Raw genomic sequence first — 18206 nt, 5'->3', positions numbered from 1 at the left:
ATGAAAAAAGCATATACAGAACGGGAGGAATAGGGCTAAGCAACAGCACATGTGAAAAAGACTTGGGTATACTAATAGATCACAGACTGAATATGAGTCAACAGTGTGATGCAGCAGCAAAAAAGGCAAATGCAATTCTAGGATGTATTAACAGAAGCATACAGTCTAGATCACGTGAAGTCATTATTGCCCTCTACTCCTCTTTGGTCAGACCTCATCTGGAATATTGTGTCCAGTTTTGGGCACCACATTTTAAAAAGACATCAACAAACTGGAGCAAGCTCAGAAAAGAGCGACCAGAATGGTGACCGGTCTGCAAACCCTGTCTTATGAGGAAAGGTTGCAGGATTTGGGAATGTTTAGTTTGCAAAAGAGAAGACTGAGAGGAGACTTAATAGCTGTCTACAAATATCTAAAGGGTTGTCACATTGTAGAAGGATCATCTTTATTCTCATTTGCACAAGGAAAGACTAGAAGCAATGGGATGAAACTGAATGGGAGGAGACATAGATTAGATATTAGAAAAAACTTTTTGACAGTTAGAGTGATCAATGAGTGGAACAGGCTGCCATGACAAGTGGTGAGTTATCCTTCAATGGAAGTCTTCAAACAGAGGCTGGACAGACATCTGACTGGGATGATTTAGCGAATCCTGCTTTGAGCAGGGGGTTGGACCAGATGGCCCAGGAGGTCCCTTCCAACTCTACGATTCTATGATTCTATGATTCTATGATCATTTTCAAACATACGGACTGTGGTTCAGTTTAATAGCTTTCAAGCAGTATCTGCTTTTCCAGCAGAAGGGGCACAACAGGTGCAACAAAACGAAAAATTATTTTTATCGTTCACATTGGCTGTCCGGCCCTGTCCTTCCCATAGAGTGGACAAATGGCGCACTACAAATACCAATGGGTACAATAGGTGAGTGCAATGGCAATAGCGAACACAGAACTGGAAACCAAGAGAAAAGATGCCACTGAAGGATATGCACACCACAATATATATAAGCTTGCCAGTATTTTTCAGGAAGATTTGAATGAAAATTGTCCTGTTGTTTAAAGTACTAACTCCATATTAAATAAATTGGAGCAATCCTTACGTAAGGAGCAAAAGCTCTGGTGGGACCACAACTCCCTTAATGGATATTTGGAGAGGAAAATGATACCGCGTGGTCTCAGACTGAAAAAACAATCCACCACTGCTTATGGAGCGGACTTTCAAAAAAACTGGGACATTATTCTGAGTGAGTGTTCACTTAAATTGATTAAACTGATTATAGAGGAGGAGGATAAGGAACTTGTTAAAATTAATAATGAAATTGAGCTTATCAAAAATTCTGTTAAAAATCTGGAGACTTCAGATACCATCACTAAATTCCAGGACCGTATGTATAATAATCTAAAAAGAAGGGAGCATTCTATCATAGCTATAAAGAAAAGAAAATTTCAGAGAGATCTTGATGATTATAAGAATGACAAAATATATAATTGGGCTAGTAATCCTCCCTCTATTTTGAGAAAACATAAGTCCTGGTATAAGAAACCTAAAGTATCTTTTAATTCCACGGCCAATTATGATACCTCTTTTGGGGAAACATCGGATGAATTAACAGACTCCTCAGTTGCTTCAGTAGCCAGTATTCAGACTGGTGGCAAAAAACACCAAAAAAGGAACTTTCAACAAGAAGGTGCCTTGCCAAAAAACGAATATGCAAGAGGGGAGGAAGGAAACATAAGTCCAAAAGGTTTTCATATGACGTTTCGCAAGCGCCATTAATGGAGATTCCTGTATTTAATCTTTCTAGTTATATTTTGACAGACTCACAGATTGGACTCTTGTCTAAAGGACTAGGTTTTTCTCCAGTTAAAAAATTCAGTTTATTCTACACTATTGTTGATATCAATAGATTTGCACGTAATTTGACCCTTAAAGTTCATTATAATGAGGATAATACTCATGTGTATAATGATTTATCATCTGTCAGTATATCATCTGATAATAATTGTATTCATTTTAGTGAACAGGTAGCTGTCTCTAATTTAAGACAACTAGAGGGGGAGACAGAGTTGAAGGATAGGGTTAATTTAAATGACAGGTTTCAGACTCGTAATCCCATGTTCTACCCAGTAAAATCGAGACCTCCTTTCCTTGATTTTTTTCAGGAAACAATTGAAAGTGAGCTTGTGTCTCTTCATAATCAAGTAGAACATCAAAAGGTTAAATTTAATCTGAGTATTTTTGAACATAGGGCAATTGATGAACTGAGAGCTAATGGCGATCTCCTTGTTGTCCAGGCAGACAAGGGGGGCGCTATTGTGGCTCTCAATGCTGGTTTATACAAGAAAATAAACTTGCTGGATCTAGAAAACAGTAGCACCTATATTGAATTGCCATATAATCCAACTAATTCATTTAATTCTGAATTATTACATCTATTACAGGTGGGAATTAGTATGGGTGCTATTTCAGACAGAATTAAAAAATATATTTTTTGTGAAACACCAATTGTCCCAATATACCACTCACTCTCTAAAGTTCATAAAGAGGTTTTTCCTCCCCCTCTCAGACCCATCGTGTCTGGGATCGGATCATTTAGTGAGAAACTAGGGGAGTGGGTGGATTTTTATCTTCAACCCTTAGTGCCATTAACACCAAGTCATCTTAAAGATTCCAAAAGTATAATACAGATTATGGAAAAATTTCACTGGCAATCTGATTATGTGTGGTTATCTTGCGATGTGGTGGGGTTATATCCTTCTATCCCCCATCACGTCGCGATACGATGCATCACATATTACTTGTCCAGATACAGTAATTATGATGATTCCATTCAGAGGTTTATTGTTTCCTCAATTCAATTTCTTTTAAGCCACAACTATTTTGTGTTTGATGAGAGATATTTCCTCCAGACGCAGGGTGTGAGCATGGGCGCCAAGTTTTCACCTTCCCTAGCTAACCTGGTTATGTCTGTGTGGGAAGAAAATGATATCTTCAATATTGATAACCCATACAAGGATAATATTATTTGGCTGGGGAGATTTATTGATGATCTGATATTTGTCTGGAGGGGTAGTCTCTCGTCTGCAAAAAGTTTTTTCTCTTATTTGGATTTGAATGATTTCAATCTAAAATTTACTAGTAGTGGTCATGAGGTATCAATTAACTTCTTGGAATTGAAACTGACCACAGATTTGGACAATGATGGGGTTCTGATATCTCCCTATAAAAAATCCATTGCATGCAATAGTATTTTAATGGCTTCCTCTAATCACCCCAAACATGTCATTCAGAATATTCCTGTGGGGGAGCTTATTAGACTAAAAAGGAATACCACATCTAGTGATAAATTGGAGGAAGGAACTGAAATGACCTGTAATAATTTAAAAAAAAGGGGTATTCTAATTGGTCTTTGGAGAGAGCCAAGAAAGTGGTAGCAAGCATGGATAGGGTTAAGCTGTTGGAATCTACTGAGAAAAAAAGACTGTTTGACTCTAAAAAATCTAGGGTGGTTTTCAGTACCAATTATAGTCCTCAGTTTAATTCTATTGTTAAAATCATCAAAAAATATCTCCCTTTGTTGTCTCAGAATGATATTTTGAAAAATATTGTGGAAAATAATGATAATGCCTTTGTGGCAAGAAGAGCCCCGACTTTAGCTACACTATTACCACCCAGCATGTTCAAAGATCCGGATAAAATTTCCCCTAGCAATTGGTTAAAAACATCAGGATTTTTTAAATGCGGTGCCAATATCTGTAAGTGCTGCGGTTTTGCTAATAAATCCAAAATATTTACATCTATCTCCAATAAAAAACAGTTTAATGTTTGTTCTTTTATAAACTGTAATACGGAGAATGTAGTGTATCTAATTAATTGCAATATATGCCGTATGCAATATGTAGGTTGCACGATGAACCCCCTTAAAACTAGAATCCGCAAACACCTATCAGACGCTAGTAATTTGCCTATGGTTGGTGCATCAGAAGTATCCCGACATTTTTCAAAAAAACCTAATGGGGAGTTACGCGGTTTCTCCTTTATGGGCATAGAGCATGTAAAAAAACCATTGAGGGGGGGAGATTTTCATAAAAAAGTGCTTGCAAGAGAGAGTAGGTGGATATTTGAGTTGGGGACTCGCATGCCACAGGGCTTTAATAACCGCCTGGATATCATTATGCACTATTGATATATTTGCACTATATAATACTGGTTAATATTATTGTTCTATGTTTTTGTACCACTCAAATTTTATGGTCAGGTTATTGGCTATTCCGATTGTATTTTTCTCCAACATGTTGAATCCTTTCTTTATAATCTTCATGCATGTTGTATACTGATCAATATGTGGATAGTTTATATGTTTGATCTGCTTTTTTAGCTCATGATTTTAAGTCTCTCACATATGTTTATAATTACCCTGATGGGAGTGGGATGTATATAAGGTTCCATGTTTGGAAAGCAGATTAGATTCTGGACCGTGAAGAAGGCGGGTTTTACCGCTGAAACGCGTAGTCCTATCTGCACTACTTTCCTGCGTTATTGCTGTTTTGAACTGCTTGGACCATTGCATTTTAATGGATTTATGAATAAAAAGAAAGAAAAATGTTTTAACAGCATCCTGGATTGCTCACGTTATTGCTGGACCTTGCTTTGCCGTTGTTCACATTTGTATGGATGGACTCCTACATCCTGATCCGGGCACAACGGAGTTAACCAGGTTAGCTGAGGTTCCAGGTGGTTCACAGGAGTGAGCTGGTCTACATTGTTGGACTTATATATACAGTATATATACAGTATATGGACAAATTTTATAAACAACTGAAGATTAAAAACAATTAAAACCAAACCATTCTCCCCCTCATGCAAAATTACATAATATAGATGTACAAATCAAAAAGGACTCTGATGAAGTCCAGGCAGATCCCGAACCCTCATTTCATAAACAACAGTATACAAGCGAAAAAAATGTATATATAAATAGCATACATATAAATGCTGGGTATAAATAACCCCCAAAATGTAAAATGTATACACAGTATGCTGATGAAACAACAACCTGGGAGACCCTAAGTGCCACAAAGATATATATAATATATGATCAAAAAGTACTGTCCCTTTAAATGCTATTGTTAGATGGATGATGCAAAACACCCCAACAATGTATCCAAAATAAGCGAGGCAACTTATCCTAAGAGGTGGATCCAGGAACAGGTTATGCAACCTGCATAAATGAATCAGACAGTGCTGTTCCTGAAAAAAATCTAATCACATGAATAGATACCAGAACAATAATGCAGCTACAACATAAAACAAAAGGCACCTAACCTGGAAAAGAGTGCTGCTAAGGGTATGTGCACAAGGAGTTTTTTGGTGGTGTGGATTTTGTAGTAAAATCCGCAGATAAAGTCTTGCGGTTTATCTGCGGATTTGCCTGCGGTTTTGCTCTGCGGTTTCACACCTCATAATGGATGAGGTGTGAAACCGCAGCATTTCTGCACAAAAGAATTGACATGCTGCGGAATGTAAACCGCAGCAAAACCGCATGGAAAAATCCGCAGCATGTGCACAGCGTTTTCCAGTTTACCATTGAAAACAATGGTACTGTACAACTCACCTAAATCTGCTGCGGACCCGCAGCTGCAGAAACGCTGCGGTTCCGCAGCAGAATCCGCACAGTGTGAACATACCCTTAGGCCCCTTTCACATATCAGTTTTTGCCATCAGTCACAATCCGTCAAATTTTGAAAAAAACAGATCCGGCGACTGATGCCGCTGGATCCGTTTTTTCTCATAGACTTGTATTAGCGACTGATTGCGACGGATGGCCAACGGATCTGTCGGAAATTCTTTGTCCATCAGCCGGAGGCAACGGACATAGGAACGTTTTTTGTCTACGTCAAATTTTTGCTAGAATGGAAGCCTATAGTCGCTGTCCGACAAATGATGGAATCCGGCGACGGATTACGTTTTTTTAACTGCACATGCGCCGACACTGTGTGCCTGTATGGTGTGTGTGGGCTATGTGTGTGCGTGCGTGTGGTGGGCCTGTGCGGGGGGCTGTGCGGAGGTATGCAGGGCTGTGCGGGGGTATGCGGTGGGGTATGCGGGTCTGTGTGGGGATCTGTGTGTGGGTATGTGGGGGTCTGTGCGAGGGTATGCGGGTCTGTACTGGGGTCTGTGCAGGGCTGTGTGGGGATCTGTACGGTGCTGTGCGTGGGTCTGTGTGTGGGTCTTTGCAGGGGTATGCGGGGCTGTTGGGGTCTGTGCAGGGTTATGGGGGTCTGTGCGGGGGTCTATGCGGGGTCTGTGTGGGTCTGTGCGGGGGTATGCGGGTCTGTGCAGGGGTCTGTGTGGGGGTATGCGGGGCTGTACAGGGGTATGCACAGGGGTATGCGGGGTTGTGCATGGGTATGTGGGGCTGTGCGGGGATCTGTGTGGGGGTATGTGGTGCTGTGTGGGGATCTGTGCGGGGGTATGCGGGTCTGTGCGGGACTATGCGGGGGTCTGAGCGGGGGGCTGTGCAGGGTTATGCGGGGCTGTGCGGGGGTATGTGGGGGTCTGTGCGGGGCAGTGCGGGGGTATGCGGGTCTGTGCTGAAGTCTGTGCGGGGGTATGGGGGTCTTGTGGGGGTCTGTGTGGGGCTGTGCTGGCGTCTGTGTGAGGGTATGCGGGGCTGTGCAGGGGTCTGTGCGGCGGTATGCAGGGCTGTGCGGGGGTATGCGGTGGGGTATGCGGGTCTGTGTGGGGATCTGTGTGTGGGTATGTGGGGGTCTGTGCGAGGGTATGCGGGTCTGTACTGGGGTCTGTGCAGGGCTGTGTGGGGATCTGTACGGTGCTGTGCGTGGGTCTGTGTGTGGGTCTTTGCAGGGGTATGCGGGGCTGTTGGGGTCTGTGCAGGGTTATGGGGGTCTGTGCGGGGGTCTATGCGGGGTCTGTGTGGGTCTGTGCGGGGGTATGCGGGTCTGTGCAGGGGTCTGTGTGGGGGTATGCGGGGCTGTACAGGGGTATGCACAGGGGTATGCGGGGTTGTGCATGGGTATGTGGGGCTGTGCGGGGATCTGTGTGGGGGTATGTGGTGCTGTGTGGGGATCTGTGCGGGGGTATGCGGGTCTGTGCGGGACTATGCGGGGGTCTGAGCGGGGGGCTGTGCAGGGTTATGCGGGGCTGTGCGGGGGTATGTGGGGGTCTGTGCGGGGCAGTGCGGGGGTATGCGGGTCTGTGCTGAAGTCTGTGCGGGGGTATGGGGGTCTTGTGGGGGTCTGTGTGGGGCTGTGCTGGCGTCTGTGTGAGGGTATGCGGGGCTGTGCAGGGGTCTGTGCGGCGGTATGCAGGGTTGTGCAGGGGTCTGTGCAGGGGTCTGTGTGGGGCTGTGTGTGGGTATATTTCTTACAATATGCTGTATGCCATGTGGGGCTGTGCTATATACCATGTGGTGCTGTGCTGTATACCATGTGATGCTGTGCTATATACTATGTGGTGCTGTGCTATATACCATGTGGGGCTGTGCTGTATACCATGTGGGGCTGTGCTGTATACCATGTGGTGCTGTGCTGTAAACCATGTGGGCTGTGCTATATACCATGTGGTGCTGTGCTATATACCATGTGGTGCAGTGGTATATACCATGTAGTGCTGTGCTGTATACCATGTGGGGCTGTGCTGTATACCATGTGGTGCGGTGCTGTATACCTTGTGGGGCTGTGCTGTATACCATGTGGGGCTGTGCTATCTACCATGTGGGGCTGTGCTATATATCATGATCCTGCGCTGTATACCATGTGGGGCTATTCTATATATCATGTGAGGCTGTGCTATATACCATGTGGGACTGTGCTGTATACCATGTGGTGTGGTGCTGTATACCATGTCATGCTGTGCTGTATACCATGTGGGGCTGTGCTATATATCATGGGGCTGCACTGTATACCATGTGGGGCTGTGCTATATGCCATGTGGGGCTGTGCTATATGCTATGAGGTTCTGTGCCATATACCATGGTGCTGTGCTATGTACCATGTGGGGCTGTGCTGTATACCATGTGATGCGGTGCTGTATACCATGTGGTGCTGTGCTGTATGCCATGTGGGGCTGTGCTATATACCATGTAGGGCTGTGCTATATATCATGGTGCTGTGCTGTATACCATGTGGGGCTGTGCTATATACCATGTGTGGCTGTGCTATACACCATGTGGTGCTGTGCTATATACCATGGTGCTGTGCTATTTACTATGTGGTGCGGTGCTATATACCATGTGGGGATGTGCTATATATCATGTGGGGAGATGCTGTATATAATGTGGTGCTGTGCTATATAACATATGGACTGTGCTATATACCATGTGGTGCTGTGCTGTATACCATGTGGGGCTGTGGTATATACCATGTGGGGCTGTGCCATATACCATGTGGTGCTGTGCTGTATACTATATGGGGCTATGCTGTATACCATGTGGGGTTGTGCTGTATACCATGTCGTGCGGTGCTGTATACCATGTGTTGTTGTGCTATATACCATGTGGTGCTGTGCTGTATACCATGTGGAGCTGTGCTATATACCATGTGGGGCTGTGCTATATACCATGTGGTGCTGTGCTATATACCACGGTGCTGTGCTATATACCATGTTGTGCAGGGCTATATACCATGTGGGCTGTGCTATATACCATGTGGGGCTCTGTTATGTACTATGTGGGCTGTGTTATATACTATTTTGGCTGTGTTTTATACTATGCGGCTGTGCTATATACTATGCGGCTGTGTTTAAACTTTGTGGCTGTGCTATATTCTATGTGGCTGTTATATGCCATGGGGGTATATTATACATTATATTCTATGGGGGAGACCGTTTTATTTAATATGGGGGGCTACATTATATTCTATGGGGAGGTGGGCCATAATAAATTCTATTCGGGGCTAGATTATATTCTATGGGGGCTGTTTTATATTATATTCTATGGGAGGTGATCACATCATACTCTTTGAGAGGGCTACATTATACTAACTGAGGAGGTTACATTGTATTCTATGGGGGCTAGATTATATTGTATGGGGGCTTCATTATACTTTATGAGGGGGCTACATTATATTCTATTGGGGCTGCAATATACTATATGAGGAGGGCTACATTGTATTCTATAGAGGGGCTATATTATACTATATAAGGGGCTGCATTATACTCTATGAGGGGGCTGCCATATATTCTATGGAGGGGCTGCATTATACTATATGAGGGGGCTGCATTATATTCTATGGGGGTACATTATATTCTGTGGGGTGGCTGCATTATGCTCTAAGGGGTGGTTGCAGTAAACTATAAGAGGGGGGGCTGCATTATATTCTATGGGGGGTTACATTATATTGTATGGCAGGGTTGCATTATACTCTGTGGGGTGGCTGCATTATGCTCCATGGGGTGGCTGCATTATACTATATGTGGGTTGCATTGTACTGTATCGAGGACTATGGGGAATACATTATACTATATGAAGAACTATGGGGTTCATTTTACTATGGGAAGTGAATTGTACTACTGTACATGGATGACTGGCAGTGTATTATACTATATGGAGCACTATGAGGAGTGCATTATACTATATGGAGGACTGAGCAGTGTGTTTCAATATATGGAGTAGTGTACTATATTATATGGAGGACTGAGTAGTGTATTATACTATATGGAGGACTGAATGTATTTTAATATATGGAGGGCTATGAGGAGTGTATTACACTATCCAGGGAGCTAGTCTGATTGCCGTATGTGAAGTCGGGAAGGAATTTTTTTCCCCAAAATGAAGCTTACTGATTGCCACAGGTTAGGATAGGATATGGATTGAAGTAGATGGACTTAAAGTCTTCCATCAACCTTACTATGTTACTATGTATATGGAGGACCTCTCTGACCTTTCCCGGCGCCTGCGCACTGCACTACTCTGCTCTGCCCCCAACAGGGCAGATATAGTACACCTGCGCAGGAGCCACAGCAGAAGTAAGGAGGAGGACGTCATTGCTAGAAGATGGGAGGCGCCGGACCGGACTGCGACACCTATCAGACCGAACCGGACCCCTGGGTGAGTATAATCTAACTCGTTTTTCTTATCTTTCAGGTTACATTGGGGCTTACCTACAGCATTACAGAATGCTCTAGATAAGCCCCTGATGGCGGTGGCCGCATCTCATATCGGAAAAATGAGGTAACAGATTCCTTTAAAGGGACAGCACTTTTGGATCATATATTATATACAGTATATCTTTGTGGCACCTAGGGTCTTCCAGGTTGTTGTTTCATCAGCAATCAGCATACTGTGTATACATTTTACATTTTGGGGGTTATTTATACCCAGCATTTATGCAGTGCAAACCAAAAATTTAAAATTAGGTACATTTATGTTTGAAGCAAGATATGTGGGAAAAGGTTGAAAAGTTCCAGGGGGGCCGAATACTTTCGCAAGGCACTGTATGTATGCTATTTATATATTTTTTTTCGCCTGTATGCTGATGTATGATATGAGGGTTCGGAGTCTGTCTGGACTTCATCAGAGTCCTTTTTGATTTGTACATGTAATTTTGCATGTATATATATATATATATATATATATATAGTGGTGTGCATTTCCTTCAGCGGCATCTTTTCTCTTGGTTTCCACTTCTCATAGGGTGGGGCATTTTCATTACAGGGACACGGAACAGTCCCTCCATAGCATACTTTTCAGGCGCAACTTGTGCAACTTTTAAAGAGACAGTATTAAGCGGCGGACGTTTCTGTTTGCCGCATCCGTAGCCGAATTCCACTGTCGGGGGGTACTGATGTACGACTCTGCAGCCGCAGAGTCGTATGCCATCCCGAGGAGAGATGCAGCGCGGGACATAGATGGATGTGGGGCAGCCTGCTCCGACTGAGGGAAAAGACCCATGTCATCATCACTTAAGAGGGTTACCGCGACCGCATATTACCCCCGTGGACAGTCTTCTTTGAAGATGGACACTTCGTCACCCTCTTCCAGGGCCCTGCCAAATTTTATTTAGGCTGCATTTACATAGACCTTTGCATTGGTCCCATCTTCTCTGATGAAGCCGTACCCCCGCTCAATGTATTCCAGCCAGCCTCGGGTACTCCGACCTGCCAGGGCGCTTCCACCCTGCTGCAGCTTGGCCCACACCTCCTTCTCTCATTGCTTCTTTTTCTGTATCACATCTTCCACCAAGGCCACCTGCCTGGGGCTGCGGAAGGGCCCCTCTGGTGTTAGGGGAAAGTGGGGAGCGCCCAGGCCTGCAGTGGCGGAGGGTGCAATGGAAGCCACCGGGTATGGATATGCGGCTGCACCCACCTCGGGGACACTCTGATAGGAGACAGCGGCTGAGTTTGGGGGCTGTGAGTGGGACAATCCCTCAGGGGCAAGGGGTCGAGGCTCACTCACCCTCTCCGGATGCTGGATGGTGGTTGCGCCTGGGCTGGGCTCGCTAGATGCTTTGGTCACCGCTCCTTCTGGTGTTAGCTCCACTGGCCTTCAGTTTTCCAGCTGCAGTTCCTCTCGGGTGGGTGCTGTTTCCGGTCCCCGAAGAATCAACGACAAGGGTTCCAGCACACGGGGTTCCTCCTGTCGGCATCGGCCCTGAAGTTCTGCATGCTGCTCCACCATCCAGCTTTGTCCAGTCGGGAATTCCGCACTCCTGGCCTCCGTTTTTCCGGCTGCGGTTCCTCTCAGGTGGGCAGTTTCCGGTCCCCGACGAATCAACGACAAGGGTTCTGGCACACAGGGTTCCTCCTGTCGGTGTCCGCCCAGAAGTTTTGCATGCTGCGCCGCCATCCAGCTTTGTCCAGCCGGGGATTCTGCACTACCAGAGCCCATGGTCTTCACCGGACACTGACTTTGCAGTCGGGACAGCTCTGTGGAATGGTCCGCCGGAGTTTCTGCCAGTTCTTCCCAAGGGTTGCTGGACTGCTTCCTTTCATCCTCCTTCCTCCAGTGCCACTCTATCTGGCTCACGCCTTGACAACTCCGGGTGCAGGAGTGCTCCATCGTGCCCAAGTTGCCGTCACTTACTGGTACCGCAGCACGGCTTCCAGATTCTTCTGGGAGGCCACACCCATTTCCAGGTGGCCACTCCCTCGTCATCTAAACCCAGGTGCAGGAATTCTATAGTGGAGGGCGAGGTTTTCTTCCTGTCAATCACTCTCACCAGGGAAGGGTCAGGGTGCAATGACAGGCAACTTTTGGTGCCAAGAGGGCACAGAAACACCCACGAAGGGTGAGGGCTGTGTCTTCTCCTTGATCTTCGACTCCATTTCCAGCCAACTCCATGGCCGCCATCTTGGTCAACATCAAATCAGGTTGAGGCACAGTGTCAGTCCAATCCATTAGGTCAGTCACATCCAGTGGTACACAATTTTGCACAGTTTCTTCTTTACTATGCTTCAGGGGCTCAACTTCCAACCCCACTTCACTTGTCATCTTTCCCTTTGCGGGTTGTCCACTCTGCATGGTAGTCGCATCCTGCTGACTATGCCAAATGTAAGAAGGGGCCAGGATGGTAGTCGTGGCCGAGGACACCAGGACCTTGGTGTCCCGGCCTCTTCCTACAGAAAAACTGTCAGCTTCTTCCGACGTACCTGTTCGGCGTTCTGGTTCACCATCAGGACTTCCACTGCAGTGCGACACAGCTCCTGCACACTCAGCTCCGGTGCACAGGTTAGAAATAACGGACACAGATACCGGTTCAGATGCCAACCAAACGATTTTAATCTTTTGCTCAACGGTCCCGGACACATCAGTTACATTACAGTTCACACAGCATTCCTCCTGCACTTTTCCTTTCCTGCTTTTTTTGTCATCACGCACATTACAGGGTAGTAGCACCCTTGGCAGTACTGCAGCATCACTCCTGTAGGACTTCAGGACATAGGGGATCCCATTCATCCATTTCACACCAGATTTGCGAGCTTCAACCCTGTTTAAGATCTGCAACATGGTGAATACACTGCGCCCTGCACGACTTTTGGACCATGTATTCCTTCCTGTTCCTGCTGCTGTCATGAACTGCAATCTCCCGAGTGCTCAGGTCTTATCCAGTACCTATCTGACTGTGCCCATGCTTTTCTTCTTATAATGTTGCGTTGCTGCTATGGCGTCCTGGCCTTAGAACCCTTCTGGACACTTTGAACTGTTCCTATCACTTACACTTGCTTAACCCAAAGCAGCTCCTCATACAGTTAACCCGTATGTGAACTTCCTATAACTATACCTAATAGGACCCACTAGTGTACCCCGATCTAGTGGCCCACTACAGAACTAGGCTTACCCATGTCTCAGAACTCTATACTAATAGTGACCTCCAATATTGAACCCGAAGGATGCACTAGCGTACCCTAATCTATGCATTTGTATGTAGAACATAATACAACACAATACATTACGATATGTACAACATGGTGACACATATAATGTGGAAATACCAATGAGAATGGAGGTAATACACAATTGTGTAGCATTACCGGAGAAATATATCTGTATAACATTTACAATATATTAATATTAGATCTCCTTAAAGGGGAGCTGGCATTAAAGGAAAGTCTTACTTCACTCCCTTACATCCATCTTTAGCTGAACCACCTTCAATAACAATAATACACATGCCACTCACGTGCAGGCATCCTCCAGGCTCTACATTCTCATAACTAAGATAATTCTTGATAAAAGCCAATAAAGGTCGAAATATTGGGCTTATTTGTTCATGCCAAAGTGTGCCTGCTATAAATAAATCACATCATTTACTGCAAATTTACGTATTGTACCAAAGATTCTTCTTCTACTTACGTCCTTTTCTGATGGCACTCCCAGTTGATTAGTGGTTGCATATCTCTTAGACTCTACTAAATTTTTATAATGTTTATGATGGCCTTTACTTTATAATAAGGTGCAATTCTCTTTATACTCTGATTAGCTAAATATCTCATTCCCTTTAAAAGGGTTAGCTCACAATAGAAAATTATCACCTTTCCACAGTATAAGTCTGAATGTAGTTACCCTACCATTGGGACCCAACAATCACTACAATATGAACCACATTCTTTGCAAATACAATGATCACATTGAAGATCAGATTAAATGGAGTAATGGTCACTCATGTAACCATCTGCACCAACATCAAAGGGAGACATTAGATTGCTGTACTCAATAGAGTACATGCCACATGAATCATGTATTAAACATGTACCGATGACTTAAGACACCAATTCTTGTGACTGGAAGGAGTCTCAGCCATGGGACCTACAACCATCAGACATTTATCAACTATTTTTTCAGTATTTAGTTGAAGAAATGCGTGATTTATGTTCTTGTATGTGAATTATACATTAATATAGTTTTCTATCAAATTTTGTAACACATGTTTGCATAATTTTATTAGAGGCTGCATTGTGATGGCCTCATACACTCATCCGTCATAACATTAGAACCACTAACAGATGAGATGAATAACATTGATTACCAGTGTAGCGAGCAGTTCAGAAATTCCTTGACAATCCATAAAATGTGACACTTTTTTCCCATCCATAAAAAAAATTTGATGCATCCATGATTTTTTCAAAGCTGAAGAAACTTATACAGATTATGGTGACTATTCACATTTTGCAGAGAATGTGTCATATCAGAACTATGGGTTGTACACATATATCACTTAAAACTTTAATGATTTGCTATGGTTTTCTGTCTACAACCTTTATTTATCGTCTGTACTGATGCTTATTCTGGTCCTGTAGATTTGTACTGATGATGATTTTGGAGATGTATTCCTGTTATGCTGGTGGTTTTGGTGATGTGTTTTTGTACTGATGTAGTTTTGGTAATGTATTTCTGTACTGAAGATGGTTGTTAGGTGTCGGGTTCCTGCAAATGCACAGCAGGGATCCAGAGCCTTACATTCAGTGGTCTCCCATTCTCCATCGACCGCAGAGGAGCCTGGTCAGCAGTCCCGCCGCTCCCGACGCTCTGCTCAGATCAGCTCTGTGGGTCTGGCTGTTGCTGCCACCTCTGGGCCAGCAATAGCAACGCTGGCTGCTCAGCAGCAAGCCACTCCAGAGGCTAAGTCCTTCCGTTGCTCCACTGAGCATGCTCACGAGACGATCTCCCATTGGGGATCAGGAGTCACATGCTCAGGTCCTTCTCCAGATCTGATTGGTCCATCTCAGGGATCTGGAAGCTTCCGGAACATCCCGGCTATAAAAGGGTAGCATGGCCGCTAGGCTATCTGTGTGAATTATGACGGATGTATGGACTTGCAAATGACTCATTAAGATTCCCCTCCCTCTGATATTACATGTGTGGATAGGGACTAGAGTTAGAGTCAGCGCCAGTCTGTGGCAAGCTACAGGCCACAATACGCATCCTCCACAGTGCTAGCGTCCGACAGTGCACCCGCTACCCGGCATTGTCGTATAGCGGCAGTGCCTGTCGCCGCACTGCAGTCAGCAGTGCTCCTTGGCATCCACGGTTGCGTGCATTCTGCTGAGTCCTGTGACGTCAACAGGCTCAGCCTTTGTATTTAACGCCTCGGCGTCACTCCGGGTGACGTTCAACCTGCGTGCGTAATACCACCATATAGTGCCTCTGCCAATACATAGCAGCAGTATAACATCTCCTGCATGGTGGACCCCGGGTAGTGAACGCACTTATTGTTTATTATTTAGTGCGTTCCGCCGTCCCTAACATTATACTAGCGCCAGGGTCTGGCTAGTAATGGCGGACCAGCAGCAGCTACTGCAGTACATTTGCCAGCTGGAGGGCAGGTTGGCGGCTCTCGAGAGTCCCACCTCAGCTGCGAAGGTTACTGCGGCCGCTGTCCAGGCAGTCGCAGAGGCTGTCTCTCGTATGCCCACATCCAAGCCTGCGCTGACATTATCCCATCTCCCGTTGCCCGACAAGTTTTCGGGTGACAGCGCCATCTGTAGGGGTTTCGTGAGCCAGTGCTCTGTCCAGCTTGAGTTACTGGCCACACGGTTCCCTACAGAGCGGGCTTAGGCTACTTTCACACATCAGGTTTTCGGCGTCAGGCGCGTTCCGGCGTCGTGCCGGAGCGCCGGATCCGGCAAATGTTTTGTAAAACCAGATGCGACGGATCCGTTTTTCTGCCGGATCCGTCTTGCGCTTGACAGCCAAAACCGGATCCGTCTCATCCGGTTCATCCGGTTTTCGATCCGTTTTTCGACGGATTACGCCGGATCCGGTTTTTAAAAACGCCCCTTGTGGCCTTCCGAACGAGATTGGCTACTGAAAAACTATATATAGCGTGTTCCTACAGCCCTTCTTTGACAGGTTGTAGAGGAGAAAGTGCAGGTTGGAGAGAAGAGCAAGTTACTGGCGAAGATGGATGTTGTGATTGGAAATATTTTGAAGAATTTGGCGGATTTTACAGCGGAGGCAAATCGTTTGAGGGTGATTGTTCTGGAGAAGGAGAGAGCGAGACAGCAGCGTAGACGATGTTTGTGGATCCACCCCATCACAGCTAAGAGAATGACGCGTGGGGTCTATTCTACACTCTGCATGGACCTTAGGCGAAACCCGGATACATTTTTTGGATATGTTCGCATGAAAATGGAGAATTTTGATTAATTGGTGGAGCGCATTGGACACCTCATAAGAAAATCGGACACCTATTGCCGCTTCTCCGTTTCACCCGCAGAGCGTCTGATGGTGACTTTAAGGTAAGCCACATTTATTGGATATGCCTCGCATCAGAGCACACTTTCACTGCAATCTTGTTGGTGGTAGCTGAGTTTTGGTATGTAATGCTGTGATTTTAAACTAATTGATTGTTTTTTAATTCCCCACTGATTTCTTGCAACTGGAGAATCCCTTTCGTCACTGCATTTCCAGTACAGACTCGGGATTTCCACCATATCTGGAATAGTGAAGTACACATGCCGTGCACTGTGGGACTCCTTAGCTGAAGAGTTTTTACCAGAGCCCACAACAGAGAGGTGGCTTGAAATTTCAGAAAAGTTTCAACAGATATGTCAGTTTCCGAACTGCTTGGGCGCTGTGGACGGGAAACATATCCGCATTGTAAAGCCAGCCGGATCGGGATCGGAATATTTCAATTACAAGAAATATTTTTCAATTGTCCTCATGGCCATCGCTGACACGAAATACAAATTTATTGCTGTTGATATTGGGGCCTATGGCCGCTCCAATGACTCTCAAGTTTTCAAACTGTCTGCCATGGGGCGTAAACTGTATGGAAACACCTTCCAGTTCCCATCCCCTAGACCGCTGCCGCAAACATCTGGTCCACCTATGCCATTTGTCTGTGTAGGGGATGAAGCCTTCCAGCTGTCAGAACACCTTTTGAAACTGTACGGTAGCAGAGGATTGTCAAGAACAAAACGCATTTTTAATTACCGCCTCACAAGAGCAAGAAGAATGGTTGAATGTACCTTTGGTATTCTAACAGCCAAATGGCGGGTCCTATTGACTGCGATCAACCTCAAGACAGAAACTGTGGACGAGGTGATCAAAGCTTGCGTGGTACTACACAATTTTGTTATCTGCAAGGAACCCATTTCCATTGAGGACACCTCTGAAGAATCCACCTTGCAAGATTACCAGGACATTACCACTAGAAGTTCTGTGACGGTTTCAGTAATGAGGGACAATTTTGCACTATACTTTATGTCACCTCAAGGCAGAGTACACTGGCAGGATGACAGAGTGTGAAAGATTTGTGCCCTACTTGTGTACGTACCTTCTGTACCAACAGTATATACCTTTGCCAACCAAAGTTGGTTATCTTGTCATGGTCTTAATATTTTTACCTTTAGGCCACAGGTGTGTACCTGGTTGTGTTTTATGCAAAGTATTTCACCTTTTAACAAAAGTTGTGTACATTGTTAGGAAATCACCAACAATAAACACAACTTTTTAGGTGAAATAATTTGCTTCAAACACAACCAGGAACACAACAGTGGCAAAAAGGTAAAATTTATTTACCTTTTACCCACAGTTATATACCTGGTTTTGTAAACCTTTTTACCTTTTAAATACCCAGTGTTTAATCTTTTTTTACCATGTTTCGCCGCAGAAAAATGACAGACAACCAGTGTAAAACCAATATTTAACTTTTATTGAAAAATTTTTTTTTTAGTAAACTGTTTTTTAGTTAAATAAACTCTTTTTTAATAAAGTTTTTGAACCATAAAATTTGTCATATTTA

At 44.8% G+C, this 18206-nt stretch overlaps 1 protein-coding gene across 1 annotated transcript in view; it reads right to left on the bottom strand.

Moving 5' to 3' along the window:
- Nucleotides 1-12019, bottom strand: part of LOC141089299 (ecto-ADP-ribosyltransferase 5-like) — a 63625-nt gene extending 51606 nt beyond the window's left edge. The window contains exons 1-2 of the mRNA XM_073575623.1: nucleotides 11839-12019; nucleotides 10674-10894 (exon numbers count right to left, since the gene is read on the bottom strand). Coding sequence (XP_073431724.1) covers nucleotides 10674-10894; nucleotides 11839-12019 — 402 coding nt within the window. The remainder of the gene's footprint in view (nucleotides 1-10673; nucleotides 10895-11838) is intronic.
- Between the last annotated feature and the right edge of the window lie 6187 nt (nucleotides 12020-18206).

The sequence above is a fragment of the Dendrobates tinctorius genome, unplaced genomic scaffold (genome assembly GCF_039654945.1).
Source record: "Dendrobates tinctorius isolate UK_male_01 unplaced genomic scaffold, ASM3965494v1 ptg000008l, whole genome shotgun sequence".
Lineage (NCBI taxonomy): Eukaryota > Metazoa > Chordata > Amphibia > Anura > Dendrobatidae > Dendrobates > Dendrobates tinctorius.
This window is presented reverse-complemented; position numbering and strand designations above follow the sequence as displayed.